The sequence below is a fragment of the Malaclemys terrapin genome, chromosome 5 (assembly GCF_027887155.1).
Source record: "Malaclemys terrapin pileata isolate rMalTer1 chromosome 5, rMalTer1.hap1, whole genome shotgun sequence".
Classification (NCBI taxonomy): domain Eukaryota; kingdom Metazoa; phylum Chordata; order Testudines; family Emydidae; genus Malaclemys; species Malaclemys terrapin.
In genome coordinates this window covers 77,619,311-77,643,823 of record NC_071509.1, presented here as the reverse complement: position 1 = coordinate 77,643,823, position 24,513 = coordinate 77,619,311, and the positions used below count along the sequence as shown (strand labels likewise).

The following is a 24,513-nucleotide window of genomic DNA, read 5'->3' as shown; positions in this document are numbered from 1 at the left end:
TGCTGTCCTCCAGGTTAGGTCCACTTTCCGCCACCTCCGTGCCCTCCGAAGTGTCCATGGGGCTCTTCATGATGGAGGTGAGGTCGCCACCGAGGATAGCATCCAGCTCCTTATAGAACCAGCAGGTCTTAGGTGCAGCACCAGAGCAATTGTTTGCCTCCCTCACCGTATGGTATGCCTGTCTGAGCTCTTTTATCTTTGCTCTGCACTGCAGCATGTCCCGATCATAGCCCTTTTCGCACAAGCTTCAAGAAGTGTGCCTGTAGGTATCCCAATTCCTACGGCTCAAGTGCAGCTGAGACTGCACAGCCTTCTCTCTTCATGTACTGATCAGATTCAGCAGCTCCGCAGTGGACCAAGCAGGGGAGCGTTTGCTGAGATAACCCGCCATGGTCACCTGGGAAGATGCAATGAGGCCTCTGCACACCAAGCAAACAGGAAATGGAATTTCAAAAATTCCCAGGGCTTCTAATGGGGAGGGGCGAATGGTTCTTTACCTGGCTGCAGGGCAGTGGAGTTCAAACTGCTGACCAGAGAGGTCAGGTTGGGCATTGTGGGATACCTCCCGGAGGCCAATTAAAGCGATGAAATGAAGTGTGGTGTCTACACTTGCACTTTGTCAACAATGTAGAGGAAAAAGACATAAGTTTCTCATGAGAGTGGATGTATTTTGTCACCTAGACTGGGCATTTCCCCCAACAAAAGTCGCATAGCAGTGTGTACGCACTCACTTTTGGGGTCGACAAATGGCAGTTTTGGTGACAAAACTTGGTAGTGTAGACAAGGCCTAAGATACCTCAAAGTATTGTTTCCACTATCCTTCACTTGTTCAGGTGTTGCCAATAGTCTCTCCTAATCATCATTTGCAAATGGTGTTACAATACCATTCCTCTTTCTCTTTTCGTCTCATGTTTGCAATGCTATAGATCTTTTTGCCAGCCAGCTGTGGGTAGTTTACAATCTCAGTCCACATTATGCTTACTACAATAGCTCAAGTAGAATAGATTTTATTTTATTATATTTTTACAGGTCTCTCTATATAAATTTCTTTCAGACAATAAGGCAAAATTAGTTTTCTTGCCTAAACTCAGAGGTTAATTAAGCCAGGAGTCACAGATTCATCGATACAGGCTCTGCATTGTGACAGGGTCCACAAAGTTTAAATTCAAGGAATTTTTTTTTGAGTGGGCGGGTAACCCAAGTATCCTAGAGTGTTCATGAGGAATGAGGAGGAGGGAGCACTGATCAAGAAGCCACAGCACAGCTGTCCTGCTCCAGCCTTCTGCCTGTTGACTCATGTGCTTTCAACTGGCCAGCAGACACTTCCCTGTGAGGCAGAATAGGCAAATATGCAGATGTACTAGCTGCCTTATTCCTTACACCGCTGATCAAACATTCCAGGTTACACATAGGAATAATTTCTTTCTGACCTTGGTTACCTGAAGAAGGGTCCATCAAGTAGCAGCTAGCCTAGTTTATGTTATTTAAACGGGTGTGTCAGCCACAGGATGTGACAGGCCTGATATCTGTACCTGTTTTTCCTTTCACTTTGCAACTCTGAGAAGGTTCATCCATCCATCCCATATGATACAGAAAGAAAACAACGTCTATAAAAGGATGCACAGCATGAACAAGAGGAGAAGGAAGGGCCCTCGGAGGAAAATGAGACGAGGAAAGGTCCTTAGGTCTCAGAGGGGAAAAGAGCAGTGAAGGCTTCCAGGGCTGTTTGTGGGGTGGGGGAGAGGCAAAACTGGAAAGTCCCTCCGAGTGTGGCTAGCAGTGGGGAAAGAGGAAGGAGTCTCACCAGTCCTGTATACATGTGCAGAGATCTAAATGCATAATATTTATATTGATATTTACTCAATATTTGCATACTAATATAACTTCCTCTTAACTCTGCCTCTCACTGCAGTCCCCATGGAGGAGGCATATCTGAGAGAGTTTCACCATTACTGTGCTCAATTCTACTCCTGTTCCCACATTTGCCTGCCCCTAGACTGGCCACCATCCAAGTCTGTAAAGCCTATTTGTATTACAGCACTATGAATCTGGAACGAGAGACGGAGACACAGATTAGCTCCCTACAAAAAGAGTCTTGTACTATTCCCAGTTACATTTGTGCAATTGCAGGGGAGCACAAACAAGCACATGGTAGATACAGCCTCCTTCCTGCTCCCTCTCTCTCCCATTCCACAAACTGTGAATGTCAAGGTGACACACTCACACACACACTTCATACATATAGCTGGACCCCCGAGGGCCTGTGAACCACAAGTTGATAATCACTAACCTAGAGATTATGAGCTACTAGAGTATTTATAAATCATGTGTTTGCAGTGAACAAAATGCTTTTGACTTAAAAAAAAAAAAGTCTCTTGATGCCACCCTGTCACTATAGTGTTCCCAAACCTGCTAATAGAACAGCAACCATCCCTAGCAACCATGAAATAAAATACAATCGCTTCAAACCCAATGCACAACATTTAAGCTGAGTAAAACTACGGACTAGAAATGTCCAAAAAAAAGAGACAGACATCAAATTCAGTATCTAAGTGTTGCAAGTAGAAAAATCATCTCAGCAAAATAATAAAATAAACAAAGGATCTTGCCAGTAGCAATTTAGTGAAAAAACAGTCTTCTGTAGTATCTCAGTGGACAGGAATCTTCTACAAAAATAGTAAAAAAGAAAAGAAAACAATTTAAGATACAAGTGTGTCTGCTTTCAAACTACCAATAAGCTAAAAATATTAAGTATTGCCTTTGATATGTTTTGAATGATACAAGAAATACATACACAGAAATACACAAATACCACTTTGTGTATATTGTCTCATCTCTTTCAAAACACATCAAATTTAATATTTATCACAGGTAGCAGAAAGATCAGCCAACATATTGTATTTTTATGCCAGGATCTCAAAAATGTTAGAATCAGGTAAAATGGAAAACAGAAACCTCAAAAAAGATTTAGTGACATTAAAATGTATTGCAATGAAAAGTGGGCCCAAATATTCCAAATCTGAAATCAACCTCCTAAATTTTGAGGGGAATTCATATCTGAACCCACTCAACTGATTTTGTTTCTAAAGCAATCAGGGCAAAGAGGAGTGTCAGACTCCAAGCAATTCTCACAAATTTTCCAGCATTTGGCCCACAAAAACACTACAAAACTGCCCAAAGAATTTTAGTCCTATTTGTGGCTTCAATACTGTCAACACTTTATCCATCACGTCTATAAATATGGGCACCATGCCTCACAGGTTTGGCCATTTGAGTGGTGATGGCACTGAATCAGCAGCTCAGGCAGACAACTTACAATAAGAGCTTCCCCATAAGAATAAAAAGGTAAACAAGGATAAAAATTCCATGCCATGTGGCATTTTGTACAGAAATACATATTACAAGAAAACTGCAGGCAGGTCTGTGATGCAACATAAGTGAAAAAGAAATACCTAGTGTTTCCAGTATACCATTTAAATAAAACTATCAAAATTACTGATATGGATTTAGTGAGGCCAACACACAGTGCAGTGCATGTGACAAAAGAGGAAAAACTTTAACTAAAGTCTCTTTGATGTCCAGTTTTGGACACTCGCCATCTACTGTGTGTTACACATCAGTTGTAGCATTTGATGACGTCACTGCTCAATCACACAGTTCATTGTCCCACACATAAAAGAAGTCTAGTTCCCAAGTGAAAGAACAATTCTAGCCTTCTAAACTTGCCAGACAGCCATTAGCTCTAGCTGAGAATACATGCTGCAAAGACGCTGGCAGAAGCACAGAGTAGAGCAGTTCTAATCAACTGAAATCACCACCCACTGGGGGTTATTAAAGGTAGGTTGGCAACAGATAGCAGGGGGTTATTTATTATTATCCTCCTCCTCTTCTTCCTCAAATAGTGCAGTCAGCCAGCCATTTCTCAGTTCTCCCACTACACCAGTCAAAAGCAATTCTGGGGCACAAAGCATATGGCCTGAGATTAGGGACATCATCGAGGGTGGCCTATATGTGGTCTCTACATCCAAAAAGTCCTTTCAGCCAGCCAGCCAAACAGGCAGCAGGAGCACAACAGAGCTCACAAGCTCAGCCTGCTGACATCAGAAAGATAATTTTCAACTTCTCATTTTGTCTTGTATTGTCTACTTCAGTTCACCAGGCATAACGCCCTTTCCCTAATCTAACCCAGTTCTTCATGCTCGTCATCAACCTCTCTTTTCCTTCCTTTTCTTCCCACTCTCCATCATCTTTTTTTCCCCTCTTATCTTCAAAAAAGCTTAAAAAGTAATTGTCCAGAAACTGCAAACTAAAATCTTATCACATATAATCACCACGTAGTATGCAAAACAAATCAAGCCAACCCTATGATCTATTTTATCAAACACTTCTCCTCCCATCTCCTTACTCTCCTACTGACCGTAATCACTTCTTGGTACGTTTTTAGAATGTAAGCTGTGTGGGGCACAGACCAGGTCTTTCAAACATTCTCCTAATTGCTGAGGGTATTTTAGGTTTGATATCAATAGCAGTTTTAAACATCCACATATGGTGAAAGGTTGATCACATTTCTGACAGTGGTAGCTGTATATTGTATTCATTGACTGGAGATACTTAACTCTGCAGCTGAGTAACTCTGGCTCAGAAGATACTGATGAGGAATATGATCCTACTTTCTGAGTGTTTCATACAGAGGTTAGTTTCCCAGCAGAGTACATTTGTCCCCAACCCTCAGAAGGCATATAGATCAACATCTAACAAAACCGTCAGTGTAAGGCCATGCTGCTGAATTGTTGTGTGTCCAATGGCTATATAGCAATGCTAGTAAAAACTGGTGAGAAATTATGCAAAAGGGAAGAAATTAGTTTTGGTTTAGAATGTCTATTATCTTAATGCATCTGATTAGTGTTATGGAGTGTGCTGTTTGCCTAAGAACTCAATCAGCAGAGAAAGAAAAGGAAACAAATTATACCGATTGCTATTTGATACTAGTGCAGTCCAATGCCCAGAAGACACATAAGGTTTCATTTGTGGTTGGAAAGGAAGGTGGCAGAGGACTGTGGTCCAATGGGTCTTCCCATGGCCATATCAGAACATTCTTTATCAAAGACACTGGAGAGAGGAGAACAAATGATCTGTTGCTTCTGCTGCTGTCAGTTCATTTAGCATACCCGCACAGACTGACAGCTTGCCACTGGGGCCAATACAAAAATGTGTCTAATTGCTTTAGAGACAAATAATTTATATTATAAACAAGAAAGATGTGGATATCTGAAGATCTGCATTGCATCAAAACATAAGCAGAGGGACTGACTCCATCTCCTTAAAAGCTCACAGTCCCTACATACATATTTCAAAGATATTTCAGGTATTAGTATAGAATGTTATTCCTTCTGTCTACAGGGCAACATACTGACCTCAGACAAGACAAGCAATTCTCTGTGATTTCAATGGAAGTTTCCAAACATAAACCAAAAGGGTTGTTGTTTTGTTTTTTTGTTTTTTGTTTTTGGTCTAATATGTCACTCCCTCATCCTCACATAGAACACATCACTCTGTTCAAAGGGCAATTTCCACATCACTAAGCCGAAGTTCTTCAAGATCAATTTGAAAATTATTCAAATATACATTGTATTATTTTAACAATTATAGCTACTAAGCCGTTATTGTTTGTGATGCTAATTGAGGTGCATAGAGCATTTGCTTGTGTGATTTTCATTCTCTACTCAGTGAATGGTAAGTGGTTTTCTGTGTAGCCGTGTTCCTTATAAAAAGGGTCATTCTCAATTATTTTGCTTTAGGATTTATATTCAGTTTCTGTCTGAAGCTTTAAATTTAAATCTCAAGCAAGTAAATTTTGTTTTCTAACAGACTGACCCTGTGTCAGGGATGGAAAAAAATGTGCTTGTTAGAAACAACTGTATGGATTAGATCAGTCATAAAAAGTTATAGGAAAATAACGAAGTAATTGCCTGCCTAGTCTGAAAACTGAATGACAGAAATTGACATGACATAGGCATGACACAGAAATTGAAATATTTATATTAAAGCATCATTTGAAATGCATCTATGATACCAATGACAATAGATGCTGTTGTATTGGATCTTGAATGGAAACAGTTAAAAAGGTTATTGCCTACTAAAAAATTAATAAATCTCTATGAGTAAAAACTACTTGTGATAACACAGGAGTGTTTAACTGTTTTCTGCATTTAGTTTCAAAATAATTAAACATGCTTTATAATCAGTGGTAGATTAAGACCAGATCCTCTGTGCATTAGGATCCAGGCTCTGCCACTGCAGAGGACCTGCCTTACAGCCCAGCTAAGGGCAGCTGACAGTTATGGAATTCTTCTCTAAAGACACCATCTATTCAGGTTCTGACTGTTAGTTCTTGGCCTTCTATGCAAGAAAACTTCCTTAGCTCTTAAGTTTTTGTCTGCTGACTAAGTCAAGGGCATTGCCCTACTGAGCACATCCTGGGAATTCTGTAAGATGATATGGTCGGTGAAGCAGAACTACTACAGGTGGAAGAAATCCCTCTCTCTCTCTTGTTCCACAAAAGTACGTGAAAGGTGGGTGGGAATCCAGCCCCCATAACTTCAGCCTTTCAGAAATGATGCATTCTCCTTACAAGACCTTCCTTTCTGCATTCTCTCTCTGAATTGGCTGCTGTATAACAGCTTCCTGCACCCTGCTTCCTGTTATAATGTGGTAACAGAGGCACTAGAAAGTGACTGTACTATGTGGTGGTGGGCTGCAGAGCGGGAAAATGTTCAATAATTTTAAAAACAATTTCAGAAAACAAAACAGGCCATCCTTTAAATTAATTAAAAGAGAGCTATGTCTACAATTTCAACTGTTCTTGAACTGCAATGCAACCGTTTAATATCTAGAGGTCATATTATGCCATTCATGTGCAAAGGTTCCTACTTAAATAAAAAAAAATGAACAACATGATATGTCCCAATGAAATTAACAAAAACAGGTAATGGAAAAACAGTGTTTGTCAAACTGCCACCAGTCTCACCTGTGCAACCTCAATGAAGTCAGAGTTTGACCCAGTGTTCACTCCAGTCTTGTGGAGCTAAGCCAACAAAAGTGCAGTAAAACTTCTGACAGCATTTGTCTAGAACTCCCAGTAGACTTTCTAAAATAGACTGTTGGTATAATATTCTGCATCTGAGAAACACCATTGCAATGACTGGGCTGGTTACCACATTCTAAACTAGCTGAAACTTCTAAGTGATCTTCAAGGATACCACATGGAGGGCACATAGGAATAATTCATCTGGTGGTGACAAAGCATGGATAATTGGTCCATAACTCCAAGAGATCACAATCTCATTTTTTAAAAGTTAGAAAGCAACATTTTCCCCAGGAAGATAAAAAACATGATGTAGAGCAGCTTTTTTATATTGTACATGATGCAGTGTGCTGTACTCATTTTAGCCATTACATGCTTATTACCACAAAGAAGATAAAGTTATAGGGACAATTTCAGTTATTTAATACATCTTTCTACACTGTAAAGTGTAGTGGAAAACACAGGAGTGAAAATTTTAACATGTAATATCTGCATAAATTTATACCACACTGCAAGTAATTCTAAGATTTAAAATATATGCAAAAATCTTGGAGTCTCTCTTAATTTGTAGGACATAAATAAAATAATTGTAAATATGCCTAGATGTTGCCTAGTTTTATGTGAAATGGAACTCTCTTTTCTGAGTTTTTAGTGGACATCTTCATGTAGTGGTTATTTTCATATTCATTGCTGGATCATTGAACAGTTCACACTTGCTTAAACAGGGCAAGTATTTATAAACATAACTTATCACAAAAATGTTAATAAAATAATGTCAGTTGCAAAAAGCACACAAAGTCATTCAACCTAATCAGGCCATTAAGAGTGCCTCACTTGAAAAAGCAGCTTTTCTTGAAAAGCCATCTGCTTCTCTCTGCTTTAAACAAGAAAAAGCCACACAATGCAGAATTCAGAAAAAAATACATTAAAATACTTCCATCATTTACATCAGTACATACAAACATTGTTTAATCAAGGACTGTATTGGTGGTGTTCTAGGAGCCTCAAAGCTGCCCTTCAGTTGCATAAAATGGAGCAGAATGTGACAACTCTTATCTTTAATATGATAGATGTAGCTGCTGCCAACTGCCATCTCTCAGCATTCGGTGTGGTCTCCAATTTACAAGCAGCTCTGCACAGGGGGACTCCTGCACCCACATGGAACCCCATGCAAGTCTTTGATTGTATTTTGGTGTCACTGGCATGAATTTATACTGCATGTTGAGACTACCACCGCATGTTAATGATGAACACAGTCATCAGCTACATTTGTATAGCTCTTTGGGTATATTGGTCCCAGAGCCATACTTTGACTTACCCAGGTTTATACAAACTGTTTTCAGAGGATATTGAGTAAAATGAAAAAAACAGCTGCAAGAAATCTCTAGAGTGAGATACTTGTCAAATCAACTTTTTGCATCACTTCTTCACAATACACTCTGTGCAGTCTCACTGGTGCTTTAATTGAATTGCTTCAAAATATGTACCTGATAAGAGTATTCCAGACTTTGTCCAACCACTTACCTTTGAAGAAGCAGTCTTCATTGTGAACGATGGTAACCTTTTGCTTTTTCAAGCAGGCAGCCCTGTGCACTTCACAATGGTTTTTATAGAATTCTCCATCAGAACCACACACAGGCTTGTAGTGAGATTTGCAGTGTTCCAAGCATGCACATTCAGCTTGGCCAATCTCTCTGTTAACAACACAGTGCCTGCCTAGACCACAGTATTTATTTTCACAAGATCCAAAGGGGCCATCCTGATCAACATGCCCTGAGGAAAAGAAAAAAAAAAGGTTATGAATTTACATGTAATCATCTGACAACCAGGACAATATACAACACCTGGCCTGCAGGTTTTCTTTGAAAACAGAAATTGGAGCCCTGTGAATCTAATATAAATTGTTACATACCACAGTAGAAAGAATTGTCTTGTGATGTGCATGGGTGAGAATTGTGACATGAAAAAGCATAGTTCTGCAATCCACAGAATAGGTTACTCTGTAAGGGTTACTACGAATGGGGCATTGTTTTACTTTAAATTCCCTGATTTTATCAAGACAGTATCCTCTGAATCTTTTAAGGCTGTTTGCATACTTTGAATAAGAAGTGAGAACCCAATTATAATGCAATGTCCTATTGGGAGAATACCTGCAGCCAAATAGGATGTTTAAGGTTTCTGAAAGAGGCAGACTTTAGAATACCAGTGTTTAGAAAATTAGGAAATGTAATCTATGGCTGATGAAGAAACACTGATATACCATAGCATAAGAAGAGTTAATGTCAATATACTGCAGATAGTCTGCAGTTCTTTTGTTAAGTAAATTGTAACCATAAGACCAATTAGCAATACTTTTAAATTCCACTACTGTTCTCACTATAATTTCAAGAAGCTTGAAAATAATGTATTTCTCCCATGCCCTATATGAATTATTTGTTGTATGCACTTACTTTACTTAAAGATTCTGCATTTAAGCCAACCCTCAGTCAATTGCAATTGTGGGTCCTCTTTTCCTTTTTCTTTTTAAACTGTGAGCCTCAGTAGAAGATTTTAACACTGTACTTCCAACTTAATAGCCCAATTTTGGAGGAGCTGACATTACTTTTGTGTGTGAGAACTTCATTTTAAATGGCAGCTATAAACCAAATTGGGGGATGAAGAGGAATGTTTGTTCTTAAAAGTATTGACATCTGAATATTTCAAGAAAGAAAGGAATTCACTATTTAAAAAAATCAAAACACTATTCTTACTAGTTCTTTCCCCTTCTCTCACCTACTTCCTATTAAGAAAAATAACCACCTCTCCCACCAGATTAGGATAGCCACTTCCTTCCCCTCATTCGTTCTTTGCTTCTCTCTCTCAGAGCAACCCATTTTTCTGGTCTCTCTTCCTCATTTGCTCCTCTCTTCCCCACACTTCTCTTTTATATTCCTTACTGCTCACATACTCTGTTCCAATTATCCTGCTCTGATTTTCTCTTCCTTATTCTCCACTGTTTTGTATGCTATCATCTGTCCCCTTCTCTCCCATTTGCTTCTCTAGTGCATACATAACGTCCCAACCTTGAAAAGAGTATCTCTACTCCACATATGTGAGACCCACCTTGATCATTCAAAGCATTTACAAAATCAGGCCTTCAAAACAATTTTACTAATATGTTGGCAAATTAGCAAAAAGTGCTAAATAGAGCAGAAAAGTACTGCAAGACTGAAAGGTTTTGGTGCAGGTTTTACTATGGTATCTCTAGGACAATCATGTTATAAAATAACAATATTCCTCTGTTGTCTATAGAACAAGGCCTTTATTTTTCTCCTCCACTACAACCTATGCTGACTGTTTAGATACTTATGTCAGGTAGTGAGCATGAGATCCCACTTTACTCTTTACAAGGCCTGCAAAGAGCAGTGGAAGGGGCGAATGCTTTTCCTCACACAGAAAATAACCTGATAAATTACAGCTATGGATCCCACAGAAGGGAAGAGTAGCAGCCTAATATGTCAAGTAGGCTTCAAACTGAGTATCAGTGATGTGGGGAAAAAAATGGATACCGTGCGCATTTACAGTACAACATCAGATCTGGTATTCCTAAAACTAGCAATTCAGATGAACTGGTTGCATTAGAAAATTAGCCATTTTTTAGGAGTTAATGATCTGTTTTACACCACATGCAAACGTACAGATTCTAAGTAGCTTCAATACAATTAAACAAAATGTAATTAATCCATACAAGCATCCTTTTGGATCTAATATTATGTAAATGAATGGTGAGAACATGGCCTTTCTGACTGTAATTATCCATGACTAATGTGAAACATAGTTCAGCCCAAGATTAAATCAATTTAATCTGATCATCATGACTAGGTATACATTCAGTTGTCATTATACACTAAATGAATTGCAATCAGGAGCAACCAATAACTTTGCATAATTTACTCTTCTTAAAAGATATATTTTCCTCTAAATCATGCCAACTCTTACAAGTCTTCTTTTTAAAAAAAATCTACTACAATACTTCATATCACTCGAATGGTTTACTATATAGATATTAAAAACCCACAAGCAATTGTATCAAAAAGACTGATAGAAAAATAACCTGTACAAAAACAAAAACAGAACTGCCATGTATAATATACAATATTCACTATCCCATAACATCAATAATAACACTGGTCTACAATTTTTGAGAAGTCGTCTGCTTCAGAGATAAAATGTGCTATTTATTATGTATTTTGATGTACTGAATTCAAATATGACAATTAAAACAACTGATTGGCTACTGTTTCTAAGATATTTAAGTTTTTACATTTTATGTCTATGAATATTGTGTAGATAGTAGAGTTTTAATCATAAATTGTAAACCTAGCTCTTTTCATGTGTTTATGGTTGCTTTACATGATAATATTTCACCTATCCTGTTTATGTAACACTTTAAAATCAGCAAAAGGGTTATATAAATAAAATTTATTATGAAACAAAAGGCAAAAAACTATTATGTACATAGTTTAGTCCTAGTCAGTGTCTATTAGGCGCTTCTTGGCTTGTCTCTTGTATTCATTAAATGGAGCATCTCATGTCACTGTCCAGCAGTAGTCTGCAAGCATTGATGGGCTCCATTTGCCCTGATAGCGTTTCTTTATTGTTGCAATGTCCTGGTGAAATTGCTCGCCATGCTCCTCGCTTCACTTAACCTTGGAAATTTTCCACAGAGGTACTTGAAAGCTGCTTGTGTTTTGTCAATGGCCTTGACGAAGTTCTTCATCAGACTCAGCTTGATGTGTAAGGGTGGTAACAAAATCTTCCTTGATTCAACAAGTGGTGGATGCTGAACACTTTTCCTCCCAGGTTCCAATGACTGTCGGAGTGGACAATCTTTCTTGATGTAGTGGGAATCTCTTGCACGACTATCCCATTCTCAGAGAAAACAGCAGTACTTTGTGTATCCAGTCTGCACACCAAGCAAGAGAGCAACAACCTTCAAATCACCACAAAGCTGCCACTGATGTTGGTCATAGTTTATGCACCTCAAAAGTTGTTTCATGTTGTCATAGGTTTCCTTCATATGGATTGCATGACCAACTGGAATTGATGGCAAAACATTGCCATTATGCAGTAAAACAGCTTTAAGATTCGTCTTCGATGAATTAATGAACAGTCTCCATTCATCTGGATCATGAACGATGTTGAGGGCTGCCATCACACCATCGATGTTGTTGCAGGCTACGAGATCACCTTCCATGAAGAAGAATGGGACAAGATCCTTTTGATGGTCACGGAACATGGAAACCCTAACATCACCTGCCAGGAGATTCCACTGCTGTAGTCTGGAGCCCAATAGCTCTGCCTTACTCTTGGGTAGTTCCAAATCCCTGACAAGGTCATTCAGTTCACCTTGTGTTATGAGGTGTGGTTCAGAGGAGGAGGATGGGAGAAAATGTGGGTTCTGTGACATTGATGTTTCAGAACCAGAAGTTTCATCCTCTTCCTCGTCTGACTCAAGTGAGAATGATTCTGGTGCATCAGGAACTGGTAGTCCTTCTCCGTGGGGTACTGGGCGTATAGCTGATGGAATGTTTGGAGAATGCACAGTCCACTTTTTCTTCTTTGACACACCTTTCCCAATTGGAGGCACCATGCAGAAGTAACAATTGCTGGTATGATCTGTTGGCTCTCTCCAAATCATTGGCACTGCAAAAGGCATAGATTTCTTTTTCCTGTTCAACCACTGGGGAACATTTGTTGCACAAATGTTGCAGCATATGTGTGGGGCCCACCTCTTGTCCTGATCTCCAATTTTGCAGCCAAAATAAAGCTGATAGGCTTTCTTAACCATAGTGGTTAGACTGCTCTTTTGTGATGCAAAAGTCACTTCACCACAAACATAGCAGAAGTTATCTGCACTGTTCACACAAGTACGAGGCATCTCTGCTCACTTTGGCTAAACAAAAATGTGTCCCTTTGCAAAATCAAACACTGACAAATAAGAGATTATGTCACTGTATGATTTCTATAGCTGATATAGGGCAATTTGTTCAGCAGAGTGATGTAAGCTTCGTTATGATTGTATCATCCATGGAATAACATGATGCAATTCATATCATGTATGACGGAATACCAGCTTCAGAGTGCATCATTCATTGTTTTGCCTAAAAAGCAAGTACTGTCCAAACCCATTCATAGATTTATTCCTAGATCCAGTCAAAGATGTATTTTAGTCATTTCTGGTTTAAATTGAGATCCCTTCCCTTTATAACTCACTTATCCTCCGCCATTCCCAAGTCAAGGGTCGTATATACTGACCCAATAGCATATTGGGTCAGTATATACGACCCAATATGCTATTGGGTTGTATATACGACCCTTGAAGGCTGAAAGAATTGGGTTTGTTTAGTTTGGAAAAGAGAAGACTGAGAGGGGACATGATAGCAGTTTTCAGGTATCTAAAAGGGTGTCATAAGGAGGAGGGAGAAAACTTGTTCACCTTAGCCTCGAAGGATAGAACAAGAAGCAATGGGCTTAAACTGCAGCAAGGGAGGTCTAGGTTGGACATTAGGAAAAAGTTCCTAACTGTCAGGGTGGTTGAACACTGGAATAAATTGCCTAGGGAGGTTGTGGAATCTCCATCTCTGGAGATATTTAAGAGTAGGTTAGATAAATGTCTATCAGGGATGGTCTAGACAGTATTTGGTCCTGCCATGCGGGCAGGGGACTGGACTCGATGACCTCTCGAGGTCCCTTCCAGTCCTAGAATCTATGAATCCATATCTTGAAAACTAGAGCCAATCAACAATTTTAAGCATCATTTTCGTTCTCAGTGACCCCGAATTAGTAAAGTTTGACTACATTTATTTCAGAAGCATTTTGGCTGTAGAGCAATGTAATAAACACAAGAAAACACCTCTCTTTATTGGAATAACCCAGTGCAGGGTTCTGCAAACTCCATCAGATTCTCCCTGAAGATGTTTTTAGTGGTGTTTTTAGAGTTTGCTTTTCACTCCCAGAATGAACAAGATGTTAGTTCCCAAAGTGGTACATGCTCCAAACTCTCTCCTGGCTCTCTGCCCCCTTGTAACTCTTTCCAGTCCCTCTCTAGATCCATGCTGGACTCTGCTGCCAGCCAATATCCCCAGTGGTCTCATAGTGATAGGGAAAAAGAGGAGTGTGAAAGGCAATTCTGCCTTAGATAGCATAAAATTGAGGTTCTACTATGAAAATCGAGAACTTCATACTCAACATATATGCTCCCTGAGTGCATTCAGTCTCATGCTGACTTCAATGACTAAAATACATTTTTATTATTTTTTACAATCACCTTGTTAGTCCTATAGAACTAATACAGCTAAGACTTGGGTTCTTTCCTTTCCTGTGCATCAACACAATTGGTTTTTAAGTTTCAATAACAGGGCCAATAAACTGCATCTCTGCCAACCCCCTGAAGGCAACTGGTGTAAACAGGTGTCACCGAGGGAATAGCACAAAGGCAATGGGGAAATTAAGACACAGTTTGGCCTAAAGTATTTTATTACTGGTGATGATGCATTAGAAGGAAAAAAACCCAGCCAGCCTGACTCAGACTCCAGGCTTAGTTCATAGGGTTGGCAATTAGGAAATTTGCTCATAAACTGAACACATGTTAATTAGTTAATATTAAGAAAAAATAACCATGGTTATCCATTAAGCCATCATAGACAGCTACTTTTCAGAAGAGAACCACACTAATTTAGGTGGAGATTTATCACAGGGTAGGGTAATGACACAGAGATAACAACCACTTGGCCCCACTGTCTCCCATATGTGTCTGCCCCCTTCCCAACTTCACATATGGATCCCTAGGGAGCCCCTACTGAGTGGTTGCTCCAGGGACAGGGGAAGGGTTGTGAGGTAATGCCCTGGGTACAGTTAGGGATCTGTTAGTTTGTTTGTTTTTTTCCAAGCAACTTTTGCCCTGAATGATGTTCTTTAAATTGACTTTGCTATACACTGAGAAGTTAAAAGGTACAAAATACGTGCAACTTATCCACATATTTTGCCCATATTAATGGGAAAAAACCTTTTATATTTTGTTTTTAAATTACCCAGTATGATGAGTCCCTCTGAATAAAAGTTATCCCCTAGTATTTTCTATAGCTTTGTTTTTCTTCTCCACCTGGAGCCTCACCAACACAATATTTCTCCCAACCAGTTGGTCAGTTCCATTATCCAAACAATCATCCCCCTCTCCCACTATGAACAATGTTGCTTCCTTTTCCTAAAAAAAACAAAACAAAACAAAACAAAAAAACAAACAAACAAAAAAGTTTAAAAGATGCTCCAAAAATATTTCAAAATAGGGCAGCATTAAATGCATATGATAGTATCACATTAAATCTAGGCAAATTTGTAAAATGGGAAATTGGTGGTGTTCTAGTGAATGGGGAAGGTCCAAATAATATAAAGTCATTTACCTAAATGCAATGAAAGCAGCTGAATTTTCGTTTTGGAGACCAAATATGTAAGAGAGAGCATGTAACCATGGAAATTAGCATTGATGCAACAGATCCTTTTGCTGCATTATGTTACACCCATTTGGGGGTACAACTTAAGTTTGCATGTGATCTTTAATGTGTGATACTTCTAATATATCACTACATTCCATTGGTATTCAACATACTTGGGAGGAACTCGCTAGCCAGATTGGTTTTAATGGGTACAATTTTCAAAAGCACCTAAGTAACTTTGAAGGTTTGGTGCTTATGAAAATTTTACCCAACATGCCAAGAAATTACTACTATGGATGGGCATTAGATATTACCTGATACAAATTCATGTAAATCCAAATTCCTTATATAACCACTAACCTCAAATAAAGTAACATTTTTCAGAATCTGAGACTACTTTATGGACTAAGTCATGCGCACACATTACAAAATTATGAGACTCCCTCCCATGAAGGGATAGAATTGTTGTAGTGTGAAGCCAGAGTCTATAAATCATTATTATTTCTGCTTTCTGAATTAGAAGATAAAGATCAGAGACTGACAATTGTTCTGAATTATTGAAGTATGTGTGGAGACTTAATGTATAGTGCAGCACACTGCTGTGCAAGTAGAGACTGAAGTGAGACGTCGCTTGGGATTTGATTTTAGTAATGTAATTGACTCTGATACCTGAAAGCAAAAGGCCAACTAAATAACTTCTCCAGGACAAAGGAAAATAATATATATAATGCATACCTGATATCCACTATATGCCAGAAGTAACATTCATACACGGAATTAAACAAACAAGCTCTCTCTCCTAATGGAAGACTGCATTATTAGTTTGCAGGGAAGACCTTTTATGAACTCTTTGCTTTATACTACTAACCATAATTATTCTAATATATAGAATGGAACAATACTCATTAACTTGAACAAGATGAGGATTTCACCCACAGTCTTGATCTGGAATTCATTTGTTATTGAATGGCCACAATATATTTAAAAAGGGTACAGGAAATAGTTTTGTAGGTTTTAATTTGAATTTAGAAGATGACAGAATATTTTCTAATGACCTTCATAAAAGGAGTAACAGTGCACAGTATTTTAAGCTTATGTATCATGCAATAGTATGTTATGAAGTATAACTCTTCAAAAATTTGTTTTTAAAAAGAAGGCCATTGACCTGTGCTTACTGGTCGCATATGGCAAAAAATGAAAGAGAAAGAATCCCACAGTTTTCAAATAAGGTGGTATGAGGCTCACAATAACTCAGTTCTAAATCTAAACTAAAGTATGTACCAAAGCCTGAAAATGTAAACAAACTTATAGTTACTAAGAAGCAATAGGAAAATAAAAAGATATGGAAAATATTTTTTTTAAATTGTGATATATAAAATAAATAAGAATTGTGGTACAATAAACATTTGAGTTAAGGTCATCTATCGAAATAAAGACTTGATCCTGAGCACTGAAGTCAATGCGAGCCTTACCGTGTGCAGGATCAAACCCAAAATCAATAAAAGGTGCAAGGCTCTCACAGCCTTCTTAGAACATTCTTTCCCTGAGAACATCAAAAGAAAAGGGAAAACCAGTATATCAGTAAGTGCTATGTCTGAATAATACATCGAGAGGACAAAGGAAAGCGGTGTGAAGTACTATTTTAAAGAATTACTGAGCCAATTGTTCCCCCAGATGCATACTCACATCTTTCTCATTGAATCCAGTGAAATACACATGTGCAGCAGAGGGAAGAATTAGATCTCTAAACTGAAAATAAACAAATATAAAAGAGACCAGATGTTTTGAATTGCCTAAGTAAGGGGCATTTTTAGTGGCAGACGAAAACACTGACATTCTGATATCAAGAGCTGATAATTTACAGTTTATCTGACCCAAATCTGATGGTAAAGAGATATGCATAGTGATCAATGACCCTTCAGTCTATCTATACATGTAATCTATATTATTACCCTGCTATCACAATAAGCCTCCAAAATATGTAATTGTGGGGGTAGGAAATGTACCTGTTAATTAGGCAACTAGCTAACTTTTAACTAGGCCATTTATCTATTAATACTGAAGCATTTTGTGGGTAACTTCTGCTAGATAAAATATCCTCTCCTCACACCTACCACACACAGATTTCTAAATTATATCAGAGTCCGGTTTAAACCCAGAGAAGTATCTGGGGTGAAATTTCATCATTAATCCAGTTAATTCACCTAGGTAGCACAGCACAATGGAATTTTAATGTTATCATGCACCATTTGAAAAGATTCCCTGCAACACTTAGGCACAATAAACTAGCCGAAGACTCTTGAGGCTAAATTCTGCTCTCAGTTACAATTATAGTGATTGTACTGGTGTAACTGAGAGAATTTGCTGAATACAAAATGAAAGTAGCCCCCAAAATTTGAATTTGATGTGCTAACGGCATTCTCTACTCAGACAGATAGATGTGTCACTTTATTGGTATTTCTAAAATGAAGTTGGGTCAGTTACAAGCATCTAATGGACCTAAGCTTTAATATCCCATGAAGAGGCACCATTCTTAAAGAGCAAGAGGTTAAAGCCTTGCGCATCAATGTCTTATCAAAAGTATAGCTTATGTTCATGTTTCATGAACACTGTCATAAACAGATAGTTAAGGGTTAATGCCTCTTTTACCTGTAAAGGCTTAAGAAGTTCACCTAGACTAGCTGACTCCTGACCAGAGGAACCAATGGGAGGACAAGATGGTTCAAAGGGAAGGAGAAAAGTTCCCTTTGTCTGTTGAGTTTCATTTTGGACCGGAGAGGGAAAGCTCCAGAATTCAGCCTCTTATTAAGTAGTGAGTATCAATGAAGGAAATAAATAGGTTTATGTTTATTTCTTTGTAACCTGTCTTGTGCAATTAGAGGAATAGTCAAATTGGGTATTTGGGTTTTGTTTTTTGTTTTTTTGTGTGTAACTAAGGGTTTGCCCAGGGGAACATCCTCTGTGTTTGGAATCTGTTGTCTGTGAGAGTAGCTGGTATGCTAATCTCTCCCAGAGGGTTTTCTTTTACCTTTCTTTTCTTTAATTAAAAGCCTTTTTCTTGATACCTGATTGATTTTTCCTTGTTTTTAGATCCAAGGGGGTTGGATCTGGATCCACCAGGAGTTGGTGGGAGAAAGAAGGGGGAATGGTTAACTTCTCCTTGTTTTAAAATCCAAGGGGTTTGGATCTATATTCACCAGGGAATTGGTGAAGAGTCTCCCAAGGCTACCCAGGGAAGGGAATTAGCACATTGGGAGTGGTGGCAGCGGACCAGATCTAAGCTGGCAGTTAAGCTTAGAAGTTTTCATGCAGGCCCCCACATCTGAACCCTAAAGTTCAGAGTGGGGAAGGAGCCTTGACATGGTGAGCAGCGGTGAGGGATTTTTTTTTCCTCCTTTGAGATGCTGGGGAAGCAGTGAAGGAGAGATAACCTGAAGGCAAACAGATAAGAGCTTCTAACAGAGGGCTTTTTGTTAGGAGGGAAGCTCCAGCTGTGAGCACTGGAGGGTCATTAATATTACCAAGACAAGTCACAAAAGCCTGTTTTACTTTTTTTTTTTTTTTTTTTTTTTTTTAGAATCACATTACAGTAACCAAAGATTCCAAGCTGTTCCCCACCCTCAGATAGCTAAGGTAGATCAGGGGGAAAATGTCAGGCAAAGAAAAAAAAATTTTGCAACAGGACCTAGAATTAGCCAAATTCCAGGCTGAGGAGAATGAAAAGGAACATGACAGACAGATGGCCAGGGCTGAGGCTGCACACCAAAGAGCTATGGAGGAAAGGGAAAAAGAAGAAAAAGCCAAAGAGGATGCCCACAAAAGAGCTATGGAGGAAAAACAAAAAGAGATGGAGCTGAGGCAAAAAGAGATGGAGCTGAAAGAAAAAGAGATGGAGCAAAAACAAAAAGAGATGGAGGAGAGGGAAAAAGAGAGGAAGCATGAACTGGAATTAGCAAGGACTAGGCAGAATAATCCAGCCAACCCTAGCAACCCCTCTCCTGGTACCACTTCCCATCCCAGAAAATTCCCCACCTACAAGGCAGGTGAGGATACTGAGGCCTTCTTAGAAAATTTTGAAAGGGCCTGCCTTGGGTACAGCATCACTACAGACCAGAACATGGTAGAGCTGAGGCCGCAGCTCAGAGGACCCTTAGCAGAGGTGGCGGCTGAAATGCCTAAGGAACACATGAACAGTTATGAACTTTTTAAAAACAAGGCCAGAATCAGAATGGGGCTAACACCTGAGCATGCCCGTTTGCAGTTCGGGGCCCTAAGGTGGAAACCAGACATGTCATTTACCCGACATGCCTACAACATTGGGAAAAATTGGGATGCCTGGATATCAGGAGCAAATGTTAAATCTACAGAACAGTTGCCCTTCCTAATGCAAATGGAGCAGTTTTTAGAGGGTGTTCCTGAGGAAATAGAAAGGTACGTCCTAGATGGGAAGCCCAAAACTTCGGGGGACATTGGAGCCAAATGGGTGGAGGTGACAGAAAAGAAAAAAAACTAGTAGCAGTTGGAGCGAATATCAGAAGGGGCAACCCGAAACAAAACCTTTCCACCGGGGACAACCCAAGGCTCCACCTACATCCCAAGGGAAACCCCAGATGCCTTTTCACCCCACCACACCAGTCTCCACCAACCAACATCGCCCTGGTGATACCTTAGCAAGGCAATGTTTTAAATGTAATGAACTGGGACATATAAAGGCCCACTGCCCCAAGAACCCCAACCGATTACAGCTCATTACACCACAATCACACCAAAGACCCCCAGGCCCAGATGCTTCTCTCATACCCTCGGAGCGAAGGGAAACCTTGAGAGTGAGCGGAAAGAAGGTTATCGCATGGAGGGACACTGGGGCACAAGTGTCGACTATCCACCAATCCCTAGTGGACCCCAAACTCATCAACCCGGAGACTCCGGTGACAATTCAACCCTTCATGTCACACTCTGTAACCTTGCCTACAGCCAAGTTACATGTCCAGTATAAGGGCTGGTCAGGAATGTGGACTTTTGCAGTCTATGACAATTATCCCATCCCCATACTGCTGGGGGAAGACTTGGCCAATCATGTGAAGCTAGCCAAGAGGGTGGGAATAGTCACCCGCAGCCAGGCTAACCAAGCTTTCACCCCCATCCCTATTCCTGAGTTGTCCACCAGGGCCCCATCTGTGTTACCAGAGACCCAGACAAAGGTGGTGGAACCGGATCCCCTGCCAACGACTGCAACAGCCGTAGTGGATCCAATCCCAGAGACCCAGCCAAAGCCAGTCCCAGAACCGGAACTGGCAACACAACCAGTGCCAGAACCATTGCCAGAACTGAGTACAGCGTTTGCAAACCCGTCTACAACTCCAACACCAGAGGGCACCAGCGAGCCTGAACTGGCAGAAGCAGCAGATAACTCTACCCAAGAGGCTCAGCCAGAGCCTGAAATACAACATAGTGCACCAGTGGACAGCAGTTCACAGTCAACAGAAACAGCCCCAGCACCTGCATTGCTTCCAGAGGGACCAAGCCCAAGTCCACAGTCCAAGGAGGAACCGATGTCTCCAGCATCAAGGGAACAGTTCCAGGCCGAGCAGGAAGCAGATGACAGCCTTCAGAAAGCTTGGGCGGCGGCACGGAGCACCCCACCACCTCTCAGCTCTTCTAACCAATCCCGGTTTGTTGTAGAACAAGGACTTTTATACAAGGAGACTCTTTCTGGTGGACCCCAGGAAGACCGGCATCCTCAAAGACAGTTGGTAGTTCCCACTAAGTATCAGGTAAAGTTCTTGAGCTTAGCCCATGATCATCCCAGTGGCCATTCTGGGGTGAACAGAACCAAAGACCGATTGGGGAAGTCCTTCCACTGGGAGGGAATGGGCAAGGACGTTGCTAATTATGTCCGGTCTTGTGAGGTGTGCCAACGAGTGGGAAAGCCCCAAGACCAGGTCAAAGCCCCTCTCCAGCCACTACCCATAATTGAGGTCCCATTTCAGCGAGTAGCTGTGGATATTCTGGGTCCTTTCCCAAAGAAGATATTCAGAGGAAAGCAGTACATACTGACTTTCATGGATTTTGCTACCCAATGGCCAGAAGCAGTAGCTCTAAGCAACACCAGGGCTAAAAGTGTGTGCCAGGCATTAGCAGACATTTTTGCCAGGATAGGTTGGCCCTCCGACATCCTTACAGATTCAGGAACTACTTTCCTGGCAGTGACCATGAAAACCTGTGGGAAGCTCATGGGGTGAATCACTTGGTTGCCACCCCTTACCACCATCAAACCAATGGCCTGGTGGAGAGGTTTAATGGAACTCTGGGGGCCATGATACGTAAATTCGTAAATGAACACTCCAATGATTGGGAACTAGTGTTGAAGCAGTTGCTTTTTGCCTGCAGGGCTGTACCACATCCCAGTTTAGGGTTTTCACCATTTGAACTTGTGTATGGCCGCAAGGTTAAGGGGCCATTACATTTGTTGAAGCAGCAATGGGAGGGGTTTATGCCTTCTCCAGGAACTAACATTCTAGACTTTGTAAGCAACCTACAAAGCACCCTCCGACACTCTTTAGCCCTTGCTAAAGAAAACCTAAAGGATGCTCAGGAAGAGCAAAAGGCCTGGTATGATAAACATTCCAGAGAACGGTCCTTCAAAGTAGGAGACCAAGTCATGGTCTTAAAGGTGCTCCAGGCCCATAAAATGGAAGTGTCGTGGGAAGGACCATTCATGGTCCAGGAGCGCCTAGGAGCTGTTAACTATCTCATAGCACCCCCATCTCCAACATAAAGCCTAAGATATAGCATGTTAATTCTCTTAAGCCCTTTTATTCCAGAGAATTAAAGGTTTTCCAGTTTACAGCCCAGGAGACAGATGACGCGGAGTGGCCTGAAGGTGTCTACTACAAAGGAAAAAGTGACGGTGGCATGGAAGAGGTGACCCTTGGACATCTGCAGCGGCATCAGATCAAGGAGCTGTGCACTAGCTTTGCGCCAATGTTCTCAGCCACCCCAGGATGGACCGAACGGGCATACCACTCCATTGAAACAGGTAATGCTCGCCCAATTAGAATCCCACCCTACTGGAAGTCACCTCATGCTCAAACTGCTATAAAAAGGGAGATCCAGGACATGCTACAGATGGGTATAATCCGCCCCTCTAAGAGTGCATGGGCATCTCCAGTGGTTCTAGTTCCCAAACCAGATGGGGAAATATGCTTTTGAGTGGACTACCATAAGCTAAATGCTGTAACTCGTCCTGACAACTATCCAATGCCACGCACAGATGAGCTATTGGAGAAATTGGGACATGCCCAATTCATCTCTACCTTAGACTTAACCAAGGGGTACTGGCAAGTACCACTAGATGAACCCGCCAAGGAAAGGTCAGCCTTCATCACCCAGGGAGGGGTGTATGAATTCAATGTACTCCCTTTCAGGCTGCAAAATGCACCCGCCACCTTCCAAAGACTTGTAGATGGTCTCCAAGCAGGATTGGGAGAATCTGCAGTTGCCTACCTCGATCATGTGGCCATTTTTTCTGATTCATGGGCAGAACACCTGGAGCACCTGGAAAAAGTCTTTGAGTGCATCAGGCAGGCAGGACTAACTGTTAAGGCTAAAAAGTGTCAAATAGGCCAAAACACAGTGACTTATCTGGGGCACCAGGTGGGTCAAGGAACTATAAATCCCCTACAGGCCAAAGTGGATGCTATCCAAAAGTGGCCGGTTCCAAAGTCAAAGAAACAGGTCCAATCATTCTTAGGCTTAGCCGGATATTATAGGCGATTTGTACCACACTACAGTCAAATCGCCGCCCCGCTGACAGACCTAACCAGAAAGAAACAGCCAAATGAAGTTCAGTGGACTCATGAGTGTCAAAAGGCCTTTAACCAGCTTAAGGCGACACTCATGTCTGACCCTGTGCTAAAGGCCCCAGACTTTGACAAACCATTCCTAGTAACCACAGATGCGTCCGAGTGTGGTGTGGGAGCAGTTTTAATGCAGGAAGGACCAGATCAAGAATTCCATCCTGTCATGTTTCTCAGCAAGAAACTGTCTGAGAGGGAAAGCCACTGGTCAATCAGCGAAAAAGAATGCTATGCCATTGTATACGCCTTGGAAAAGCTACGCCCATACGTTTGGGGACGGCATTTCCAACTACAAACTGACCATGCTGCACTAACTTGGCTTCATACCGCCAAGGGAAAAAACAAAAAACTTCTTTGGTGGAGTTTAGCTTTTCAAGATTTTGACTTTGAAATTCAACACATTTCAGGGTCTTCTAACAAAGTGGCTGGTGCACTCTCCCGTGAAAGTTTCCCAGAATCAACTGGTTAAAATCGTCCTTGAAATGTGAAAAATCGTGTAGTTTTTACCTAAGTAGTAGTATATGTAAGGGTGCATATGTTTTGTTAATCTGTTTATTCTAAAGTTTAGAAAGAAATCACAGCCAGTGCGGTCCAACACTGTCTGAGATTTGGGGGGCGTGTCATAAACAGATAGTTAAGGGTTAATGCCTCTTTTACCTGTAAAGGCTTAAGAAGTTCACCTAGCCTAGCTGACACCTGACCAGAGGAACCAATGGGAGGACAAGATGGTTCAAAGGGAAGGAGAAAAGTTCCCTTTGTCTGTTGAGTTTCACTTTGGACCGGAGAGGGAAAGCTCCAGAATTCAGCCTCTTATTAAGTAATGAGTATCAATGAAGGAAATAAATAGGTTTATGTTTATTTCTTTGTAACCTGTCTTGTGCAATTAGAGGAATAGTCAAATTGGGTATTTGGGTATTTTTTTGTGTGTGTGTGTAACTAAGGGTTTGCCCAGGGGAACATCCTCTGTGTTTGGAATCTGTTGTCTGTGAGAGTAGCTGGTATGCTAATCTCTCCCAGAGGGTTTTCTTTTACCTTTCTTTTCTTTAATTAAAAGCCTTTTTCTTAATACCTGATTGATTTCTCCTTGTTTTTAGAT

At 40.6% G+C, this 24,513-nt stretch overlaps 1 protein-coding gene across 2 annotated transcripts in view; it reads right to left on the bottom strand.

The window, feature by feature from the left end:
- Window positions 1–24,513, bottom strand: part of FSTL5 (follistatin like 5) — a 561,350-nt gene that overhangs the window by 375,714 nt on the left and 161,123 nt on the right. For both annotated transcript variants that reach the window (XM_054031073.1, XM_054031074.1), the window contains exon 4: window positions 8,609–8,857. In XM_054031073.1, the coding sequence (XP_053887048.1) occupies window positions 8,609–8,857 (249 nt within the window). The remainder of the gene's footprint in view (window positions 1–8,608; window positions 8,858–24,513) is intronic.